Here is a 22,018-nt window from a genome sequence, read left to right on the forward strand (position 1 = left end):
TATCACAGCATAAACATATAAACATATTACATTGCCTGTACTTACCAAATACACAAATGTGTTAACAGTTTATACAGGTACACACCAGACATATATGTACAGACATACACAATATATACACACATGTAGGCATCTACACATATGTGCATACGTATGCACCAATCTGTATATATATTCATCCATCATGTATATGCATGCATGCATTCATTCATGTACACATATATACGCACATATATGCATATATGCACAGACATATATGTATGCATCCACCTCATGTATACATATGTACATATTCATGCAATGCATTAATGTAAATATGTAGACATGCACACACACACACACGCACACACACATATATATACACACACACATACATACATACATACATACATACATACATACATACATACATACATACATACACACACGTGTTCACACACAAAAACACAAGCACACACACTTGTGTTCATATATGCATGAAGAATAGCTGTATTATAATCAAATCTTTAACAACCTTAGATGTTATGCAAAGCATGACAAGTGGCTGATCTATTCTTTCAGAGTAGTGTGTGATAGAGAGTTAAAGAATACCTTTATTCCTGGCTAATTATCCTGCTATTTAGTTTTAATCACACTGAATTTTAAAATATCATTTTTATAACAATTAAATTTCAAAAACGTTAACATAATACATTAAGTACATTGAGACGCATTAAAATTGGAGAGAAACTGAAATCTTCTGAAATCTTTTCAGTGGCCAGCTGTTTATAGGTGTATGAATATTTAATACGAACCTGCATACACGCATGAATAAATTATGTAAATTTCATCTCTAGAGGTGAATGCTAATTCAATCAAGTTGACATTATCCGAATTACATGTCAAGTTACGCCAATGATGAATTACAGTAAATTGTCTTATGTCATAGGGTTGTGAATACATATTGATATCAGGTACATGTAATTGACATTTGACAGTAGGCATGTTTAGCAAAGCAACTAATCCAACTAGATATCTTTATGCTACCTGTAGTCTTGAATGACTACAACACTAGTAAAAAACAGTCAAAGTACCCCCACCTCCAACCCCAGGAGTGACCCCAACAAGCAGCTGGGTGGTTTGGATAGCTGAGATGTGGTAAGACCGTGACAAGTTTTCTAGGCTATCATTAAAGCTACCTTCACTATTCATATAAAGTGTTGGTAAGCTGTGACTAACAATAACACATCAAGGGGTATAACTGGTTTCCAGGTTACTTATTTCCTGAATGTTACTATTGTTCATGTTTGTTTTTGCCAAGTTGTTGACATGATACAAACTATCAAGTATGTCAGTTTTATAAGAAAAACACACTCACGGTATTTATTTATTTATTTATTTATTTATTTATTTATTTATTTATCCATTTATCTATCTATCTATCTACAAGTAAGAATGTAATCTTACACTAGGTGTTAACATACACCAATGTGACACAGAAACATAATAGAATGCATTCACAAGTAGTACAAACACAGGGTGGGTGCAGAAAGTTGTACAATTTTAGAAAACAAATTGGTTATTTAGGAATAGCACTTACACCTCTGTGTCCATCAAGTGTACATTCTTGTTAGCCTTGTTAAGTGATCTATTACACATATTGAATACCTATCACTGTAGTTGCATCTATTGTGGACATCTGTGTGGTCGTTGTGATGTTGATGAAAACACAAAATGTGGGTTTTTTTTACATCCTCCACAACAACTTTTGTAATGATTGATAGAGAAATACTAAAGATACTGGTCACCCATGTACTCAAAATGATAGTTACTTATTTTGTCTGACTTCAGATGTATGTGAGTGGTGTTGATTTGTATTGTAAATGAGACAGGATATATGTATCATAAGTTGTTGTAAAAGGTCAGATCTAAACTACATGTATGTACAAATTGATGATTGAGTAGTCTGATTGACTTTCTATCCCAGGGGTGACAGAACGAGGATCTTGTGAAATGTACATACATATATTAACACCATTTTGACAGAGAATTCTCATCACCTGAATTAGAATGTTAACACCTATCGGTAGGTATGTCATCAAAATGACTATCATTCGATTTATACCTGGTCAACATCATTACTTCCACTCCAAGCACAACACATGCATTACTAGCAATTTTGACCCTCTAGTATGAGGTAAAATGCTATTACAGGTACTGAGAATTCCATGAAGAACGTTATGAACTTGTACTTACTTACTACTGTGGAAACCAAGCTTTCAGCTCATTTTTTAATAGACAGACACAAACTAAAACTATAATAGCTATTCAATGTGGTCAACTACACAAGTGGGTAATAGTGGTGCCTCCGTTGAGCAAACCTAACACCCAAACACTAGAATTCACCAAAAATGGACACTGCAAGATCATCGAAGTCATCAGAAATGCCACCTTACTGTGAGTACAATTAAACCAGTGTCCATTCAATAGCTTATATCAACATGTCACAACTGTCGCTGTAACAGATAGTTTTAGTTTGTGTCTTATAACTGGGAGTTCAGTTTCCCTACTTACTATTATGAACTAAATCACTTGTAGACAGTTATTACTCATTATATAGTGAATGATTTAGTATGTCCATTAGTGTCAGATCTGTGCATTATGATTTATAGAATTTTGAGTCTAAATTTTGAATTGTGAGGATATTATTTCTACCTTCTTTTATCCTCTTTCATTTCATGATGTTAACATTTCATTATCTGGTTTATGTTTTCTTTTCCATAACCAAGTTAGAATTTGATGATTCATTTGCACAAGTTTTTTTTTCTAGTCAAACTTAGTCAGGTTTTAATATGGAAAATGTGCTATCAGCAAATTGAAACGGACAGAACGTAAAGTTACTGTTGTTGTGTATATGATAGATTGCACACGTGAGTGATAGCGGTGTCTTGGTTATGTGGATATAATCACTCTGTAATCACAATAGTGTAAACACTGAATAAGGTTAAATGTGCCACCACTTGAGAAAAACTTGCAATTGAAGAGATGTCACCCTACTGTGAGTGTAATTACATTAACATCCATTGATAGCTTATATCAACATATCACATTTAATAGTTTCAGTCTGTGTCCAGGTTAGCTTACCAATAGTTGCTCTGCCATTGTCCTAGTTTCCTATTCCCAGAGTTTTGCCAACAATACAATTTGTCCATTAGAGACAAATTTGTAGGGACATAAATAAAATATGATTATTTATAAATATGATACTTTACCTTAAGGCAGCATCTAGCGTAATCTTCAGTATACCCTGTAACACAGCTGGAGTTAGTCCTTTACTACTGGATAATCTAAACTGAAATTAGAGAAAACATAGTAGTATGATTTATTACAATATACCTTAATTAATGATAATGGCAAAATCTACAATATTTTTAAAAGCATTAATTCATTCGTAGTCATAAAGAAATTATATCGTCTTTACAGCAACACTGGTTAATGTACGGTCCTTCCAGACTTATTATCTTTCAAGGTGATATGAGAAATGTATACTGTCTTGTGACTCTATGTGAGAATGTCAGTTTTCTATATATCATATAATCTATTATATATATTAATAACTCACAAGATATGGATTCTTTGGTTTACAACTGATGTAAACATGATGAAATTTGTGTTTTGAAAAGCATTGGTTTATGACAGAAGACAACGAGGCATTGATGATTGAGAATGACTGCAAGTACTTGTGGCACACTTGGGTACTTATAAGTACTTGCAGTGTTCTCTAAAGCCTTACTTTTAAATCACATGTGGAACAGGTGAAAGTACAACAGAAACTCCTCTAGCATGAGTGCAAATATCCCCCCCCCCTGAGTACCCACACACTGACACTCACGATTCATGACAGTTGTTATTTACTTTATATATTTATCCAAAATAGCAAATTTCATGAAAAATATAACTGTGTGCAAGTAATTTAATATACATGTAAATGATCATGTCCTCATTTGCATACAAGTTTGCAATAATGTTTTAATGTATCATTGCACTGCAGTGCAAATACCGACATTACATGTATGTGCAAGTAATCAATCATACAATATTATCCTCTTAGTATTTTACACTACAATGTAAAAAACAAGCTGACAGCACTAAAATCTGAAACAGGTACCAGTACCGTGCAAACCCCTACCAAAAGCTTCTTTAGATTATATATGGTATAAATGCCCACTGGAGTGAACAAAATAGGTTAGATGAGGCCATAGGCAACCATGTGTGCAGTACAGGTCACTGATGGAATTCAAATAAGGCTACCCTATATAAGAGAAGAGTGTGACTATTTGAATACAAAGATGTAATCCATACCCTTGGGGTATAGTGTAGAGTGAGGAAAATTTGGTTGGATGAAGCAAGCATTTGCAGTACAGCTAATTTCACACGAGTTCGAATAATGTTATCATGTAATGAGCAATGAGTCTAACATTTGTGTGATAACTTATAGTATCTCTGTCCCCCCACCTGACATAAACTTCAATTAGTTTAATGTACTACTGATTCCAAGATCAGCAATTGAGGTTTCTCGGTGAGTAGAGTCATGGTAATCTGTAGCCAAATACAACACAAAATACACACTGTAAGTTATATATATATTTACAAGCAAACCATGTCAAAAGAAAATACAGGTGCAGCCGAGTACACCAAAAATATTGCATCATGATTTTTACATCATACATGAGTTCGTCAGTGCAATGTTTTGGCAGCTGTAACTTGGCATTATTTGATGTTTTGAATCACAGACCAAGAATCATTTCAAGTTACAGACTCTGACTTGCCCCTTTATTTAATAGTAATACTCAGTCAATTCATAAAATGATAGTTTCAAGTTCAAAGTGAAGTAATAAGTGGCCATTGTAGAAGGCTATTTATTGATTTCATTTTCATTTGAGCTTTGTATTAAAGGTTAAACATGATTTAGTACTTCCCCGGGGAATTATTACATGTTGAAAAAAATAAATTGAACTAAACAAAGTTGGGGCTATTTTAAAATACTCGAGATATAATGACTGAACAATGGACCTATGAAAGCCTCATCTTGTGTTGGAAAAATGGGGTAATTTTATTCATGTTTAGACCATACTGAAAGTATGGGTTTAGCCCCCAACCCTCCAGCCCCACTCCCACCCCAGCCCCACCCCCATCCCTGATTTTGCCTTACCCCCATCTCAACCCAAAAACTATCATATCAGTAGGATTAGAACCTATTATGGGATATAACCACATGTGAACTATTTCTATGAGCCTTGAAACCACATTAACTTCAGTCTTCTGCAGCTCAGACATAACATAAATCGTTTGCTTGGAAAGACATGTATTTACTATTGCTGTAAGCAGTCTTGATCCATAGACATTGGAAGGTACAGCATAAAGCGCACCACACCACTGTCTATACTTGAACCCACATCATCGGATTCTGGCAGCTCAGACATAGAATAAATATTGTTTGCTTGGAGACACATCATTATCATATGCAAACATTAACAAAATCAATAGCTGTTCAGACTTACCAGTTTGAACAATGCAGTGGACTTTTCCCTGAGTGATCCACACACACACAATGACAAACCAGCTAAACACTCTCTCCATTTGATAACACCATCACCACTGCTATCAAATATGGTGAACAACTTTGTTGTGATGTCTTCATCTAAATCTAGGCAATTTATACTGTGAAGAGACAATAGCCAAGACAGTTAGTTAAATTGGTATACAGTCCCTAAAGCAGTCTTTCTATATATATATTTGTGTTCTAAGCTTGTATCAATGACTTACATCACAATAAATGACAACTAATACTGTGAAAATATTTACAAATGTATCAATAGACCTGTTAATTCATGGATTTCACCGATTGTCAATGCAGCTACAGTGGGGTTTTTTAAAGGCGATAAGCAGGTAAAATCTACCTGAGTTCCCTGGTCATTTTACTGGGGTTCCAGGCCATCAAATTAATGGTACAATGTACAGGAAACTATGTCAGTTTTACCATATTCCCCTTTCTGTTACCAGGTTCCCCAACCTTAGCAAAAACACTGACAAAAACATGCTGTACAATCATGTACATATAAGAAACCACATTCCTCTATCACCCTGGATGTCTCTCTATATACAGTCCCTAGTACCTCAGTCACTCTGTAGATTGTAGGACTGGGAAACTGAGAGTATTTCTCTTTCTAGGTTTACATTGTATGAAAGTCCAGAATTTAGCATATCTTTTTCTTCATAGGGCAACTGAAGACTAAGTCAACAGCCATTTTATCTCCTCTTAGCCCAAGGATTTGTTTTCAGACTAGACAATGCTGTCTGGTCTGAATACTCATCATGTAGCTGGTGATATGAGTTTATGTAACAAATCTCTCAGTCTACCTATACGGTATCGTTATGATTTACAGACCACGTTGACATCCAGACTACATCTCTGGGGTATTGTATACATCTACATCCAGCCAATACACTGGTACCTCTTTCTGTAACACTAGTCTCTTGAGTCTTATGTGTTTTCAGTCATCTTTTGTGTATAGTGTGTGTGTGTGTGTGTGTGTGTGTGTGTGTGTGTGTGTGTGTGTGTGTGTGTATGAGTATGTGTGTGTATGTGAGTATATGTGTGTATGGTATGTGTGATGTTCATCTTGATAATGACATTTATAAAGCATATGTTGTGTGTGTGTGTATGTGTGTGTGTGTGTATGTATGAGTATGTGTGTGTGTGTATGTGAGTATATGTGTGTATGGTATATGTGTGATGTTCATCTTGATAATGACATTTATAAAGCATATGTTGTGTGTGTATGTATGTATGTATGTGTGTGTGTGTGTGTGTGTGTGTGTGTGTGTTTTCTTGCTTATTTTTAACTTGATTTATAGAGATTAGCATTACTGTGAGTGAACTATAGTGACTTTAGAAACCCAATCCACAGTGCAAAGCAATGACATATGTAGCAACCAAAGACAAGCTATTTTTGTGTATGTGATTCAATTAGCTTTCTCTCTCTCTCACTTTCCTATCAAAACAAACCAGTATTTAAAACCCTTTCAATGACTATAATTATGACATGAAAGCAATATGTAAATTTTAAAACTCAGCTGATCATAATTCTATTAAAATCAGTTTGTACCAAACAGGCAATTACTGCCAAAGGTGAAACATGTTACATATTATTGACATATTAATTATGACATCAATCATGCACACGTTTTTGTATTGTAGTCAACCATATTGCTACCGGACATTTTTAATTTGAAATGTCAATTATTCTTATTGAATTAACTGTACTACAACTCAATTACATTAATTTTAAAAAAGGGCATGCACATGGAAAAAAAAAAACCCACTCTTTTCTTCTAATAATAACTGGTAATAAATCAAATTTTCAATAAATTTTTCATTAATTTCAATAAAATTTTAACAGAGTGACTCATTTTTTGTACCACTTTGAAGAATTCAAATCTTGATTTAATGATTGATTATTTGCAAAGGCTACAAACAGTTCAGTTTTCTTCTCCCGCTTTGAATAGTACAGGATTATACATATTTTAGCATATGGTGTATATACCCAAGGGTTTCACCAGTTGATGACATGTATTGTATATATTCCCCAGCTTAGAACATGAAAGTAACATATGCATTTCTACCACTGGCGTTATTGAAGTCTGTGAAAAATAGTAACTTTTTATGCACATATTCCCAGACTTCAATGACTTCACTGGTAACAGTATGTTACAATCATCCATTTTTTCCTTTACTGCTGAATGAGTCAGCATATATCTGAAGTGTTAACCATATCTACCTAATACTGTACTATCAACAATGAACACAAGTACGTTGCACACACAGTTTCATAAAAGATGTCTGATGAAATAAGACTACTTTTTACCGATTCATAAATCCAATACTTTTAATACTGGTAATTTGCGTGGCTCTCTGAAACATCACATACAGTATTATTCAATCTAAGTGCTCACAAACGTTTGGCATTAGTTCAAAAACTCTGCATGAGATTGGTAAAAACAGAAACATGTGAAATATGAGCCAACCTTATACTGAGTATCAAATGGACCATATAATCCATACTTCTGTAGCTTCATACACAGTCAGTTTCATGCTTTACAACATTAAATATTTAAAACCTTTTTTTTTAAAAATTCAATTTTAATCAAAATGAATGGATAATAGTTTTATTGAGATTTTTTCACCAATTTATGATAATAAAGATACCGACAGATGGAATATGTTACTAGGATTGGGTAGGATTTCAATTCAAATGGTAGATTTTACCTTTCCAATTCAATTCAAGTTATTTATATGTAAAAGTAACACAATGATGTGAATTGTATCAAATTACCTGCGGTCAGGTAAAATATTCTCTAGGTTTACAACAATAAAAATTTGAGGAAAAACTAAAGAAAACCCCAGGGACATAACTACTGTTTTATTAATTCAGTGGAAATTGGAACTTATATACAATATATATATAGAAGATTGTGACTTTAGGGTCTTTGCACAGACTGAAAACATTGTATTGTGAGTGTTTATGTAACTATAGCAACGTACATTGATCCTAATACAGGTGACAAGTTCTGTGAGAAAGTGGCGTTTTCTTGCATCCTTGTATTGTAAGAATTGTTTTCTCACATGACACATTTACGAACTATTATATCTTGCAGTTACAATAAACACATGATGAATTCACTTTCTTATAGGTGTCGGGAGGGGGGGGGGCTGACTTAGGACTCTAACAGCAACTGTAAACATATCACAATAATAGCTTTACTCTTTTTCTGTTTTCACTTTCTCAAAGGAACCTCACCAAAATAGTATGTAGACAAGGAAGTCAAATTACAGAGAAAGTACATCTCTATAAATGACAACACGTACATGTAGTGTATTGTTCTCTAATTCACCTTAGAGTACCATACTATGATTTGCAATGCCTATTGTTAGCATAAATATTTTTCTTGTGATGAAAAATACAAATTTTTAAAAGTAAGTTTCCTAAGATTTGGTTACCCTAGTAACAGTGGTGGAACATGTGGTATAACGTATATAAATCTCCATAGCTAATTCTAGTGGAAAACCTATCTATCTATCTATCTATATAATACCAGTTAATCTCTTTGTGGATATCATAGCCATGGTAAAATACTTACAAAAATTGGGCAGATTTTAGCTCTCCAAAGTCTATATCATTTTACCTACTTACAGCTAAAACCAAGTTGTTTATACTTCTAGACAGACTAAAACTAAATTCTGACTTTCTGTGAACAATTTTTACTGAAAGAAATCTTTGCTGATTTAAGTAAATAGAGACGCAAATGAAAGAGGGACAAAAGGAGGAACAATGCATTATACAATTCAAATTTTCAAAACAAAATATTGAATTTATATCAAATGTACAAATGTACATCAAACTGAATATATATCTATATCTATCTATCTATATATATATATATATATATATATATATATATATATATATATATATATATAGATAGATAGATAGATAGATAGATAGATAGATAGATAGATAGATAGATAGATAGATAGATAGATAGATAGATAGATACTTACAATCTATTTTTGTCTATAAATGTAAATCAAATTAGATATATTATGCATAGATACTTACAATCTATTTTTGTCTATAAATGTATTTGATGTGTTGCATGATTTAATATCATAGTAGGCTTTCCGTATGGAATGGATATGTAAGGAATTGACTGCAAAAGAAAAACAGAGAATTACATTGTGATATTATGTTGACAACAAACTGTGTTTTATGGTTATAAAAATGTGTATGTATAATGTTGTGTTTTAATACTCAAAAGTGTGGTGACATCTGTCTCTGGAAAGTGTCCTTGAGTATGTCATTTCTAGAGTTCACTGGAAAGTGACCACAAAGGAGTGAAAAGATCAATAGGTTACAAGGAAGTACTCACTGTGTGATCTTAAAAAGTCAACAAGTCATTGGAAAGTTCATTTGATAGGTCAAAGATTAAAAGGTCACTAGAAAGTGCCTAAAATAGCCAACTTTCATATCGGAACATGATAGCAAACTGTTTTATAAGTATTATAAACAAACCTTTTTTACACTAGACAGAAGTGCATACATATGCAAAGGTGAAAAAATGTTGCTAATGTTTGGAAACCACGCATACAATGTAGTAATTGAAATGCTGGAAACCCCATAAAACTTTTACAGTTTCTTACACATTTAACGATTTTTGTTGTTTTTGGTTTTTTTTGCTGGTTCTTTAATTGTAAGATAAATAGTTCTGTTTTGGACAAAATATTTCATGGAGATTCTATTACCACACTTGGTTATTTGATCACTGATAAATAAACACAATTTTTTCCCCAATCCATAAATTTTATAAGTCCACAATTTTTTTCATATTGAAAAATTGTCCTACAATTTGGAACTATGAAAATATGCTATGGCTTCCTTTCCAGGAAATGCTGTTTGTTCATTATTATTCTTTGGCAGTTATATTTCTTAAGTGACGTCTATTGAAATAAAAAAATTGTCGGCATGAAGTATGTATTGTACAAGTACATTTTTACAGAATCACAAATGTTAACTATAGGATGTACTGAAATTTTTGTTGCATATGCTTAACATAATTTTTTTTTTATTATTTATTCATCTATTCATTTTTTTAAAGTGGTAAATGTACACCTATTACGAATCTCTTCATATAACCAGTGGCAGGCTAGTAGCATGAACAAGCAGAACTTGTTGCAAACAGGGAAAATAAAAATATAATTGAATTTAATATCACTTCAAAACACTTGGAAGTACAGAGACAGGTTGAATACATTCCATCATTTGATAAGAACACTTTTTGAGGCCTTTTTACATAATAACTCATCTTCACAAATGAATTTCAATTTTCTCTGGAATATCATGTACAAATAAAGAAGCCATAAAACTGTTTTCACAATGAAAGGTAATACATACACCTCCTATAGTTTCAACATGATGAGTCATTCTGTTTACTGTCACTGTTAGTAACAAGTTCTGTTTGTTCATGCTAGTCTGTCCTTGGTTGACACAGTGGTTGTACTTGTGTGAAGCCTGTAAGGATAACTCTAATTATAAATGTGGTAATGTATAAAAATTCTGGTTCACATAAGTACTACAGTGAGATTCGCAATAGGTTTATATTGAAAAGTACTTTGGCATGGACCAGAAAAACTTTACCAATGCCAAAGATCTGTCTAGCATGGGAAGATCTCTAACAAAGAAAATCCCCTACTGACTGACCTAGAGTATCAATAAAATAGAAAGGGAACTCACTTTTTTGTATGATGGGATTGGAGTGATTTTTGATTGATTTATGAAGACTAAGTTCTCCTCCCATCTTCACGCCATTTTTGAACAATTCGCTACTAATTTATTCCATTGCGATGATGCTTGATGATTCCTGTAGAGATGAAAAATAACATGGGATCAGAAAGGAGCTTTTAAATCTTAAAAATATTCCATCTTGATTAACATTAATAAAAATAAAATTTTGAAAACTGTGAAATCAAATTTGAAAACGAAATAAAATTTGTGCCATTGGGATTTTTTCTTATAAAGCTTTCTGATCACAAGAACTGCAATAAATACTACAGTAACTGTAAGTTAAGAAGTTGGAAAGTTGAAGGTGTGTGGGAGAAGGCGAGGGTGTGTCACTCAGTGAGGATTTTTAGTGCCTGGAAAACAAGGATACGATCAAACCCAGTGGGAAGTTGGTAATCTATCACCTCGCTGCAATATGAATTATAGTAATCAGTAAATGTAAGAGACTCGATTCTGACAATGTCCCTAAAGAAAGTTGAGGGACTGGTCAGGATCAAGTCCCGACTTACAGGTACATCTGAAAGCAGAACTAGTTGTCGAGTATCTCTTTCCATGGAAGTATTTCTATGATGATCTACCAGACACTTACCAGACTACCAAAGTCACGTGAAAGTATAGCTTTAACGAGATATTACATAACAGATCACACTTAAGCTTTACTTACGCGTTACGGTGACTGTCAGTGACACTACCAAAATATCTATATTCCAACTGTATAGTACTAGTAGTGGTACAATACGTCAATAGCCAATAGCATACGTACGAACACTATGATTTGTGATTGAAGGCGGACAAACACCCGCGATTTCTTACTTATTGTGATAATTATAGAGTTTCTTGCATCTAATAACAACCAGCACTACGACGCCGACGATCACGGCAGTGGTGAGTCATACGCCGTTCACACTCGTGACAATCGAAATATAGAGGTCTCGTTGATCGCATTACTGCATTAGCCAATACGTTTGACCCCCCTTGTTTACAATGTATGTACAACCATGGATGTATTAGTGATCTCACTAATACATCCATGGTACAACGCACAAAGCGTCACATAACCTCAGATACGTTAACTTACAGGTGTTTTACTTACCCAAGGTTCAGAATAAGACGATTGATATTAGCATCAAGCTTCCATTGCGTGCACTGGTACTTACATAATGTTTCCTGTACTCGTCTAATTCACAAACTTGCTGCGAGACTCTGGCAATACTGACGTTGTCAACGACGCCATGTTTATTTGCTTTGCATAGCGCCCCCAGCATCACTCATTGTATTTCTTTCGTTAAGCCTGCATCGATTAACTACGGATCAATTTCAGCTGATCATAATGATTTAGGTGATTTTCCGCAGTAAAAATTCTAAACCATATTAAATAATTGCAAATAAAATGATCACATATGCAAATATTTATGTAAATCTATCTGTAATATTCATTTCGTAACCGATGTTGATATTAAAAGGGGCCGGGGGGGGGGGGGGGGGATAAAACTTGTTTCCAGTTAAAAACTTGTTTCCGGTTATACACCTTCACAAAATATTAGAAGTATTATTAAAGTAGGTTGGTAATGTTTGTAATTGCTTCGACCCACAATACGACACGGGCATTTCGAATTGTTGACCAGAATAACCCTATTAATTGTGCCATACTTTTGATGTAGGGCTTATTAGAGCAGTAAAGAAAAGGACCAGTAGCTTTTGGTACCTGTCGTTCCATACACCCAGTATTCATATTTACTTAATTTCACACACTGATGACAATGTATATATGCGAAGTACAGCCACAGGTAGCCAATGGGCAAATTTCAAAACAAACAAACAAACAAACAAACAAACAAACAAACAAACAAACAAACAAACAAACAAACAAACAAACAAACAAACAAACAAACAAACAAACAAACAAACAAACAAATTATAGATAACTTTAGTAAACTTATGATAATTATTGATACGTTGATATAGATGTACATGTTAAAAATTCCCATATTTATTGACATCAACTTGCCTTAAAGCTTGATTATCACTATCAGAATATCTACTGTAAGCTTTTATTTTTAATAGTTGATAACAGAGATCGGAAAATAGTTTCGTTTGACCTCTGGGAAACATTGATGAACTATCTATTCTTGTTTCATTTACAGTTAATATATTTATAGCGAATATCAATTTATTATTTTATTTGAAACACTACCGGGAAAAGAAAGATGGATGACTATACGCCCACTCAAAATCAATTTTGATTTTCATGTCTCGTTCACTGTTGATAACAAACTGAAGTGTAGCGATTGAAATCTAGTCGTCCCCCTCCCCCCCCCCCAGTGACCACCACTACCACCACCATGTACCAACACCACATGCACAACGATCAACAATAAGTGCGCCCTCTATTTCATAACTAGAAAGTCGACGACGACTTGTGCATTCAAACCCTATATACAAGTCGTCTGCTAGCTGTTCAATTCAGCAAGGTCGGAGGTTCTTACCACGTCTGTACTCACACTCGACGTCAAAAGAAGACTGTTTTAAAGACAAGGTGAGAATTCTGGTAGGTTAGGTGACTGAAAATGGTAAATAACATACATGTATCTGTCAATGGCAAATGCACAAAAGCACATGTAATGATGTATGGAAACGTGGTCAATATGGCCTTGATGATATTGTATGGTATTTGTACTCGACCAAATGTATCTTCTAAGGCTTCTTTGTAGTGAGGAGATTCTGTGTACGTACGTTTCTTGAAGCCTCTTCTGCCATGCCATGGGTTGTTACGTTAAAGATTAAGGGAGCCATCAGTAATTACACGTTGGGGGTCACTTTTTTGCAAATCAGTTCCCAGGTCTTGGGGCCGGGAGGGCCATATTAAATAAAATAGAAAATGGGATAATGGGAGGGTCACATCTTACTTTGATTCATTACATTGTCTAATTTGGCATCCCACTGCTGCCACACTGATAGGGTTGGGGTTAAAGTTTAGTGTTTTGGTTTACCGTAATTATACCAGACCATGTCAATCAAATCGCTGCTGACAATATCAGGAGTGTACCCGTCTACATTTAGTGTTTGGGAGTTCATTTTCTGACCTTCATCTCAGCCAATCATATCCAAACACAGGTATTGATTAATGCAGTGCCAATTTCACACAAATTTACTCCAGTGATAGTAGTTGGTAAATAACCAATGCCTTTTAAACTTTCAATGTGGTGGCAGCAGTGGGATTAAGTCCTACAAATCTTTGATTCTGGGTCATGGAATCACTATACCTCCATGGGATAATCATGGACTGCCATGTGCTATTGGCAGGGCTCGACATTAACAGTAGTCCCATGCCCACAGACTACCAATTCTAAGTCATGGGACTACCATAATTTGCAGCTGGTAGCCAACTCAGGCTACCACTGATTATGCGATGAAGATATATTGTCTCTGAAATTGCCAAAAAAAAAAGGTTCCCCTGGAGATTACTGCTATTCAATCAGATTTAATTTTTTCCATTGCCACATTGACAAAAGAAATTTGAGGTATTTCAAATACCCGGCCTGAGTTAGAACATACAAATGTAGACAGTGCATGTGGAAAAAAATTCCCCTTCACTGTCACTGCTTAGAATGATATATTTCTAACAATAGGTCCATTGAATCCTCAATGTTATGTAACACAAAGGGTATTGTATTCAACAGTGTACTGTACATCAGTAGGTCTGGTATTCAACCATGATTCAAGAGATAGTGTAGTCTAGCTTGCAGATGGGGTAAGTCAGGACGTGATTATCATTCTGACATTGTCCCTCTCCTTCCCCATCAAGGGGATAATGTCAAAATCACATTCTGTACACCGTTTGCAAACATGACTATAGAGTCATACTATGAGCAATACCACCAACACTATCCTGGTATCCAACCAGTTAAATGTCCACTTCTGAATAAAATCTAGGTTTGAAAAAAAGTACTTGTCTGGTAGAGCTATAGACAGAAAAAAAGTTGTCCAGACAAAAGAAAGGTCCTGTTTTAATCCTAATGTCATGGCTCCAAATACATGTGAGAATCTGAGATTGAGTACTCCATATTCCGGTTATAGGAAAGATTTCATGGTTTGGACACTAGGAGTGCTGTTCACAAGCCATGAATAATAGAGTATTCATGATTGTAGCATAAAGACACGAGACACAAAGTTACCACTCATTCTCTATGTTGTTCCTACAATACAATTTTATTAGCGACTACCAGTAATCAAAACATGCCTAACCACTGTTTTAATGCTTTTTTATGAACATTCAGAATTCTTTCAAATGCATTACATTCACTGTTTCGTGAAACCAACCACCATAACAAAAATTGTAGCTCTCACTTTGCCAAATCTGGTGCACCTTCTTGTGGTACTTATCTGAGAAATGGCTGGAACTTCAGTAACTGGAATGTGACGTATGGATATGGCATTCAAAGCTGCCTGTTAGTATTTGTTTTGATGTGTATGGTTTATAGGACATAGTCCTGAATTGTCTGAGAAATCTAAACTGAAAACAAATTATTTGTGACGAAGATTGGTCAGATGTTCTTACATTGTTTTTAATTCACAAAAAATTGACGTTCCCAGCTTTACCATACGCAGTGCATATGAATAGTAATATATGATCAAACAGTTTTATTTCATGTTACATAGATATTTTAGGGCTCTATCAGTCTATGTGAACAAAGGTTGGAATTTACAGCTTGAGCTTTCTTATTTCTTTTAAAACACCTTTTTGAAATATTCTCATATTAAAATTTCAGGTGTTAACATTGAGTTCAAAAATGACACTAGAAGCTATCAAGTATAATGGAGAACTTCAGATCCTAAATCAGTTATTGTTACCAACAGAGACAAAATATGAAAATATACACACTGTGGCAGATGGATGGACAGCTATCAAAGAAATGAAGGTGGGTAGATGTTAGATGGAGGGCAATCAAAGAAATGAAGGTTGGTAGAAATTGAATGAGATGGGGGGGGGGGGGAGATACTCTTCAAATTGTCAGATGGAGGTATGTTTCCCAAGTTCAGTACATGTACAATCCAAAAACACACCCATCATTCAGGATCTCTAGGGAATATACTTAGCCAATTACCTTTATTCCGATGCAGTGAAAGTACCGGTACTTCTAAAGCATAAAGATATTTCCCATGTTATCAACCTCATAATTATAGAATTTTCAGATGAAAAGTAAACCGATATTTTTGGATTACATTGTGAAAAAATTACCCATTTAGCCAGCATGTACCCATATACCCATTACCCCCACCCCCACCCCAGTAGGGAGAGGGGTAGAGGTTGTGTGTAATAATAATAATAATAATAATTCTTTATTGTATCCTTATCCAAATCTGGACATGAGACCTATTCACAATTAAGACAGAAAATAACATGACATTATGTAAAAATAGATAACAGTACAGAGATGAACAAAGAAAATACATCCTAGCAGGGTGTTAAAAATGGCTAATTTTTAAAAATATTTCTGTATTTGTTTTCTCGAGGCAGCTGACAGTGTACCACTCTCTAACTTTGAAACGTGTATGTGTATTTAGCCACTTCTTTAATTATATTCTCATTTTTACTGTTCATTATATTTTATTTTTAATTTTCCTGTGTCTGTCAAACCTGGGGGCCATATTTTAAAGTGTGCTAATACTGATTTTCTTTCATCTGTGAACATTTTCCATATTAAAATAAAATGTTGCTCATCTTCAATTTCATTGGTTTGGCACATGGGGCATGTTCTACTGTAGTGTAGTGTATATTAGTTTAAATTAATTAGTCAAGGATGGAGAGGAACACAACTTGTTTGTGACTTTCAAAATAACAGTGCTTACTTACTACGTGAAAACAGAACTGGGTACAGTACTACTATACATATTATAAAATATACTATCAATGTACAAATCACTAAACAATACTGATATTCCTTGTAATATGTATGTTCAAGGTTGTTCATTTTCTGAATCACCAGGTTAGAGGAGCTCCTGCTATTGCAATTGTTGGAGTCTTGTCACTAGCAGTGGAACTTAAACCAAAGCAGTTTGATTCAAAAGAAGAACTCAAGAAAATAATACACGAGAAGTTAGAGTACTTAAAGACAGCTAGACCCACAGCTGTAAATATGACTGAAGCAGCTAACAGGTTATCTAAATTGATACACTTAATATGTGATGATCCATCATCAACTGCAGACAGTGTTAAAGAAAGGTAAGGTTCCAGAAATTTGCTTGTCTCGGTCATAAAGCTTCTTTGTGCATGCATGTTTACCAATAGTCTAGAGGTTATCCATTGCTTTGAATCTCATCTCACATCTCACTCAATGAGTTGCTGAGATGAAATTTCAAATTCAAATGAAGCCACCCACACAGTCATTAACATCGTGTCTTTGTTTAATCAATCACAGAATTCTATCCAATGATAAGTTAGTGTTTATTGGGGAAAGTAACACAATGTCGCAATTTATTGACAAATTTTACATTTGTCAAATCAGGATGCTACATATATATGTACTTATAGACTGTTTACATCATTCTAATGGTTTGGGGATTGACAACTTTCAGTTAATGATATCTCAATGAGCCAGACAGGTTGAAGGGAGATCTTTCAGATTCAAAGCCATTGATGGCCTCTACACTATTAACTCAACCACATTTGTGTTATTCAAACAGATGTGTTGATTAATTAATGTGTATTATGTATATGCATTTTGCTTACTGCCTTTGGGAAGTGTTTCTCGAATTTCCCTGATAATCTAATTTATTCCATTCTTGCCAAATTTGCCATATGAAAGCTTGTTCCATAGTCACTTTGAAATAACGAAAGTAAAGCATTAATCATCTTGTTTTCAAAGAAACCAACAATCTTTTATTTTTCCATAGAGTTATTTTAATAGAGGGACTGTGTTTTAATACAGTATTTGGCTAACATTTTGGATTCTGGAATGAGTCAATTTAAATATAATTTTGAACTTGTTTAACAAATTTGAATGTTGACCCCTGATTTTGTTTAGGCATGCACTGACTTAAGTTGGAAAATGAGGCCTCAATTACCATTCTGGTAAACCAGAGCTGATATGTCTTCTGTGACACTGCAAAATCTCTTGGCAGTGAGTCTAGGACAGTGCCGTACAAGAGGCTGTGGTTTACGATGATGTCAATTACAGACTGCTGAATATACAACCCTAACATTTATTTGTGTATCACCACCAGGTATATACAGGAAGCTGTGGCTATGCTAGCCAAAGACGTAGCTGATAATAAAAGTATGGGACATTATGGAGCACAGGATATTCTACAACGATGCAGTCAGGAGAAAGTACGCCTCCTAACTCACTGTAACACTGGTTCTCTAGCCACAGCTGGCTATGGTACTGCTTTAGGTATGGTAAATAGATTTCAACATATAACTTTTTTATACTGGAAGGTAAAACTTATACCTGTCTTGCTCAGATATTTCATTGGGGTTTCCTATCTACACTGCTTCTGTTACCTGGGTACCCACCTAAATTGTGGTACATACGTGGCATGGTTAAATGTGGAAGAAGTTACCTACTTTACTCTCTATTTGGGTTTCCCACCTAAATTATGGTATAAAGTATAGGAAGTCTATGCAAGTTTTACCAGATTTACTCCTGGTATCAGTGATTCTCAGACCATAGCATGATAAAAACTGTAAATTTTGACATAGCATGTTTTTCATTTGCCCATCAATTGTGATGTTCATCCAGATAGATTGCCAAAATATATTTGCAAAGTCACAATTTTTGAAGTCACAATTTTTGACGTGTGCTACTTTTCTCTCCTATGGATAATAATAACTCCACCTGCCTTGCTGTCCTATTGGAAACTATGGCAAGATTTCATTTATACAATATATGTAATAAACAATAGCACTCTGAATTGTTTTAATCAACTATGGGTTTGGATTACTGTTATCTTATCAGGCATGGGAATTATGGGGAATAAATACCGAAATTCTTTTGTTTTTGAGCTCTTTAGTATGTGAATATTTAAATGTACGCCCTCCCAGCCCATAATGGACGAAAGCAAACTTTGAACGACATAATGGGCGAGGCGACAGCCGAGCCCATTATGGAGTGCAAAGTTTGCTTGAGTCCATTATGGACTGGGAGGGCGTACATTATTGTTATTATTTTATAGTTTTGCCAATTCCAGTGAATTTGTAGACCGAGAAACACAAAACAACGTATAATATACACAGCGCTGAACATCGTCTGCCATGTTCGGCCCGGAAGCTGAATACTAATCATAGCGACACACGTACATACACGTACACACATATACACTTCAATGAACTGCTGTGAACACAAATTTGTTTCATTTTAATTTCAATCTTTTTAAAAATATTCTTATGGTGTTTACCTCATAATTTCCCTGTTCTTAAATACCCACACCTTTATTGCCTTACGGAATAAGCTTGTATTGTTATGCTCGTTCCGGGGCCGCGATGCCCAATAATGGAGTACATTATCAGTAATAATGTACAGCGATGACGTCACAAAATTCACTGGAATTGGTAATGCTATAATATAATTCCCAATATTGTGCCAAGTGAATAGTGCCCTCTAGCAGCCTATATTGCAACCTAGTGGTATTCCCTATACTGAACCATGCTAACAGCCACAGTTTTGCCAAGAGACTGATTATCACTGTCAAATCTTCATATAAACCTGAAATTGGCCTTACTTTTTATTCTCTGTTTTGTAGGTGTGATCAGAGCGGTAAATGACTTAGGTAAATTAGAGAGAGCATACTGCACTGAGACCAGACCGTACAACCAGGGGTCCAGACTAACAGCGTATGAATTGGTGCATGACAAAATACCAGCCACTTTAATAGCTGACAGCGCAGTTGCCATGGCAATGAAGGAGAAGGAATTGTCAGGTACAATGAACAAAATCATTTCATCATGTTTAGTTGATGATAAATCTTTGTATATGACACATGATAATGCACGTTTTTGTTTTAAACGTTTCCAAAATGTGTTAAAATGCAGTACATTTGTTACTCATTGCCTGGATTTATAATGGATTTCAAGAGAATAAAATTGTTGCCAGCCCAAAATATTTGTGTCAAGAAATATTTTTGATGGGCATATATTATATTTTCCAGCTGTTGTTGTGGGAGCAGATAGAGTGGTTGCCAATGGCGACACTGCTAATAAAATCGGAACCTACCAGCTGGCCATCTCAGCAAAGCATCATGGGATACCATTCTACATAGCCGCCCCAACCACTTCCATAGATCTGAGTTTATCCAATGGTAAAGATATCGTCATAGAGGAACGTTCACACAAAGAATTGACAATGACGAAAGGATTTCAAGTAGCACCACCAGGTATATTTTTTAATTAATTTACCTCCCTAACCATGTCACTATCTCTCCCCCCCACCCCCTTTTCAGTGTGATTTCCAAATCATTCTTCATATTTAGTGTTATTTGACCAATGAACACTCTAACTGATGATGTTGAACACATAATCTGATGATGTTAAGCACCAAAATTGAAGATGTTATACACATCAACTGAATACCCCAGTGTATTGAACCACATAAACTGATGACGATACTTCAACAATACTCTTACTAGCTGAGACATTTCCACAACTTTAGAGTTCAATCCATGAATGATGAATAACAGAATTTCTCTTTTTCGCCAGACATTACTTGTTGGAATCCAGCATTTGATGTGACACCTGGTGAACTCATTACTGGTGGTATCATCACAGAACATGGTGTCTTTAAACCAGACGAACTGAAGGAAAAACTAGAAAAACGCACAGTAAAGAAACAGAAAACATCATAGTGATGATGCAGTGCTGAAACAACACATGAAGAGCACATACTTTTTAAAAAAATTCTCTGTAGCTGCCAGACAATGAACAATGATGATGATGATGATGATGATGATGTTGGTGTTGATGATGATGATGTTGATGATGATGACAATGACGATGATGATGACGATGACGACAATGACGGCAACAACAACAGTGATATTAACAAAGTGATGATGATTCGATTGAATCTTCCTACATTATTTTGACACTATATCGTAATTAACCTTATTCAAATACCAAATTGTCTTGATAGGGGTGATGTGAAGCTATTACAAGGTTACCACTGATTGGATAACATACATATACATTATCGCTCATTAACAATACAGTCTACAGATATGCTTGTTTCCTTTGTTTTCAAACCAATCAGAATGAATCTTATTAAGCTGTGCTTGTTTCCTTTGTTTTCAAACCAATCAAAATGAACCTACCAAAACTGTGCTTGTTTCCTTTGTTTTCAAACCAATCAGAATGAACCTACCAAAACTGTGCTTGTTTCCTGTGTTTTCTAACCAATCAGAATGAACCTACCAAAACTGTGCTTGTTTCCTTTATTTTCTTACCAATCATAATGAACCTACCAAAACTGTGCTTGTTTCCTGTGTTTTCTAACCAATCAGAATGAACCTACCAAAACTGTGCTTGTTTCCTTTGTTTTCAAACCAATCAGAATGAACCTACCAAAACTGCTTGTTTCCTTTATTTTCTTACCAATCATAATGAACCTACCAAAACTGTGCTTGTTTCCTTTATTTTCTAACCAATT

At 34.7% G+C, this 22,018-nt stretch overlaps 2 protein-coding genes across 2 annotated transcripts in view; one reads left to right on the top strand and one right to left on the bottom strand.

Moving 5' to 3' along the window:
* The window catches only part of LOC144434118 (uncharacterized), a 29,261-nt gene extending 16,653 nt beyond the window's left edge, over nucleotides 1-12,608 (bottom strand). The window contains exons 1-5 of the mRNA XM_078122574.1: nucleotides 12,472-12,608; nucleotides 11,331-11,457; nucleotides 9,660-9,750; nucleotides 5,541-5,700; nucleotides 3,252-3,331 (exon numbers count right to left, since the gene is read on the bottom strand). Coding sequence (XP_077978700.1) covers nucleotides 3,252-3,331; nucleotides 5,541-5,700; nucleotides 9,660-9,750; nucleotides 11,331-11,394 — 395 coding nt within the window. The 5' untranslated portion in view covers nucleotides 11,395-11,457; nucleotides 12,472-12,608. The remainder of the gene's footprint in view (nucleotides 1-3,251; nucleotides 3,332-5,540; nucleotides 5,701-9,659; nucleotides 9,751-11,330; nucleotides 11,458-12,471) is intronic.
* Nucleotides 12,609-13,847: 1,239 nt separating this feature from the next.
* On the top strand, nucleotides 13,848-21,218 carry LOC144434119 (methylthioribose-1-phosphate isomerase-like). The gene is made up of 7 exons (XM_078122575.1): nucleotides 13,848-13,914; nucleotides 16,148-16,297; nucleotides 17,366-17,601; nucleotides 18,603-18,772; nucleotides 20,121-20,297; nucleotides 20,526-20,750; nucleotides 21,073-21,218. Exons 2-7 carry the CDS (start codon nucleotides 16,169-16,171, stop codon nucleotides 21,216-21,218), a joined length of 1,083 nt encoding a protein of 360 aa, XP_077978701.1. The 5' UTR covers nucleotides 13,848-13,914; nucleotides 16,148-16,168.
* Nucleotides 21,219-22,018: the final 800 nt, after the last annotated feature.

This window comes from Glandiceps talaboti, chromosome 4 (genome assembly GCF_964340395.1).
Source record: "Glandiceps talaboti chromosome 4, keGlaTala1.1, whole genome shotgun sequence".
Lineage (NCBI taxonomy): Eukaryota > Metazoa > Hemichordata > Enteropneusta > Spengelidae > Glandiceps > Glandiceps talaboti.

Bases quoted from the DNA above. Each gene is read 5' to 3' on its own strand.
- LOC144434119 (XM_078122575.1), top strand. From the start codon at position 16,169: ATGACACTAGAAGCTATCAAGTATAATGGAGAACTTCAGATCCTAAAT. The intron at 16,298-17,365 runs GTGGGTAGATGT...CTGAATCACCAG, and splicing joins CAGCTATCAAAGAAATGAAG to GTTAGAGGAGCTCCTGCTAT. The intron at 18,773-20,120 runs GTATGGTAAATA...TCTGTTTTGTAG, and splicing joins TGGCTATGGTACTGCTTTAG to GTGTGATCAGAGCGGTAAAT.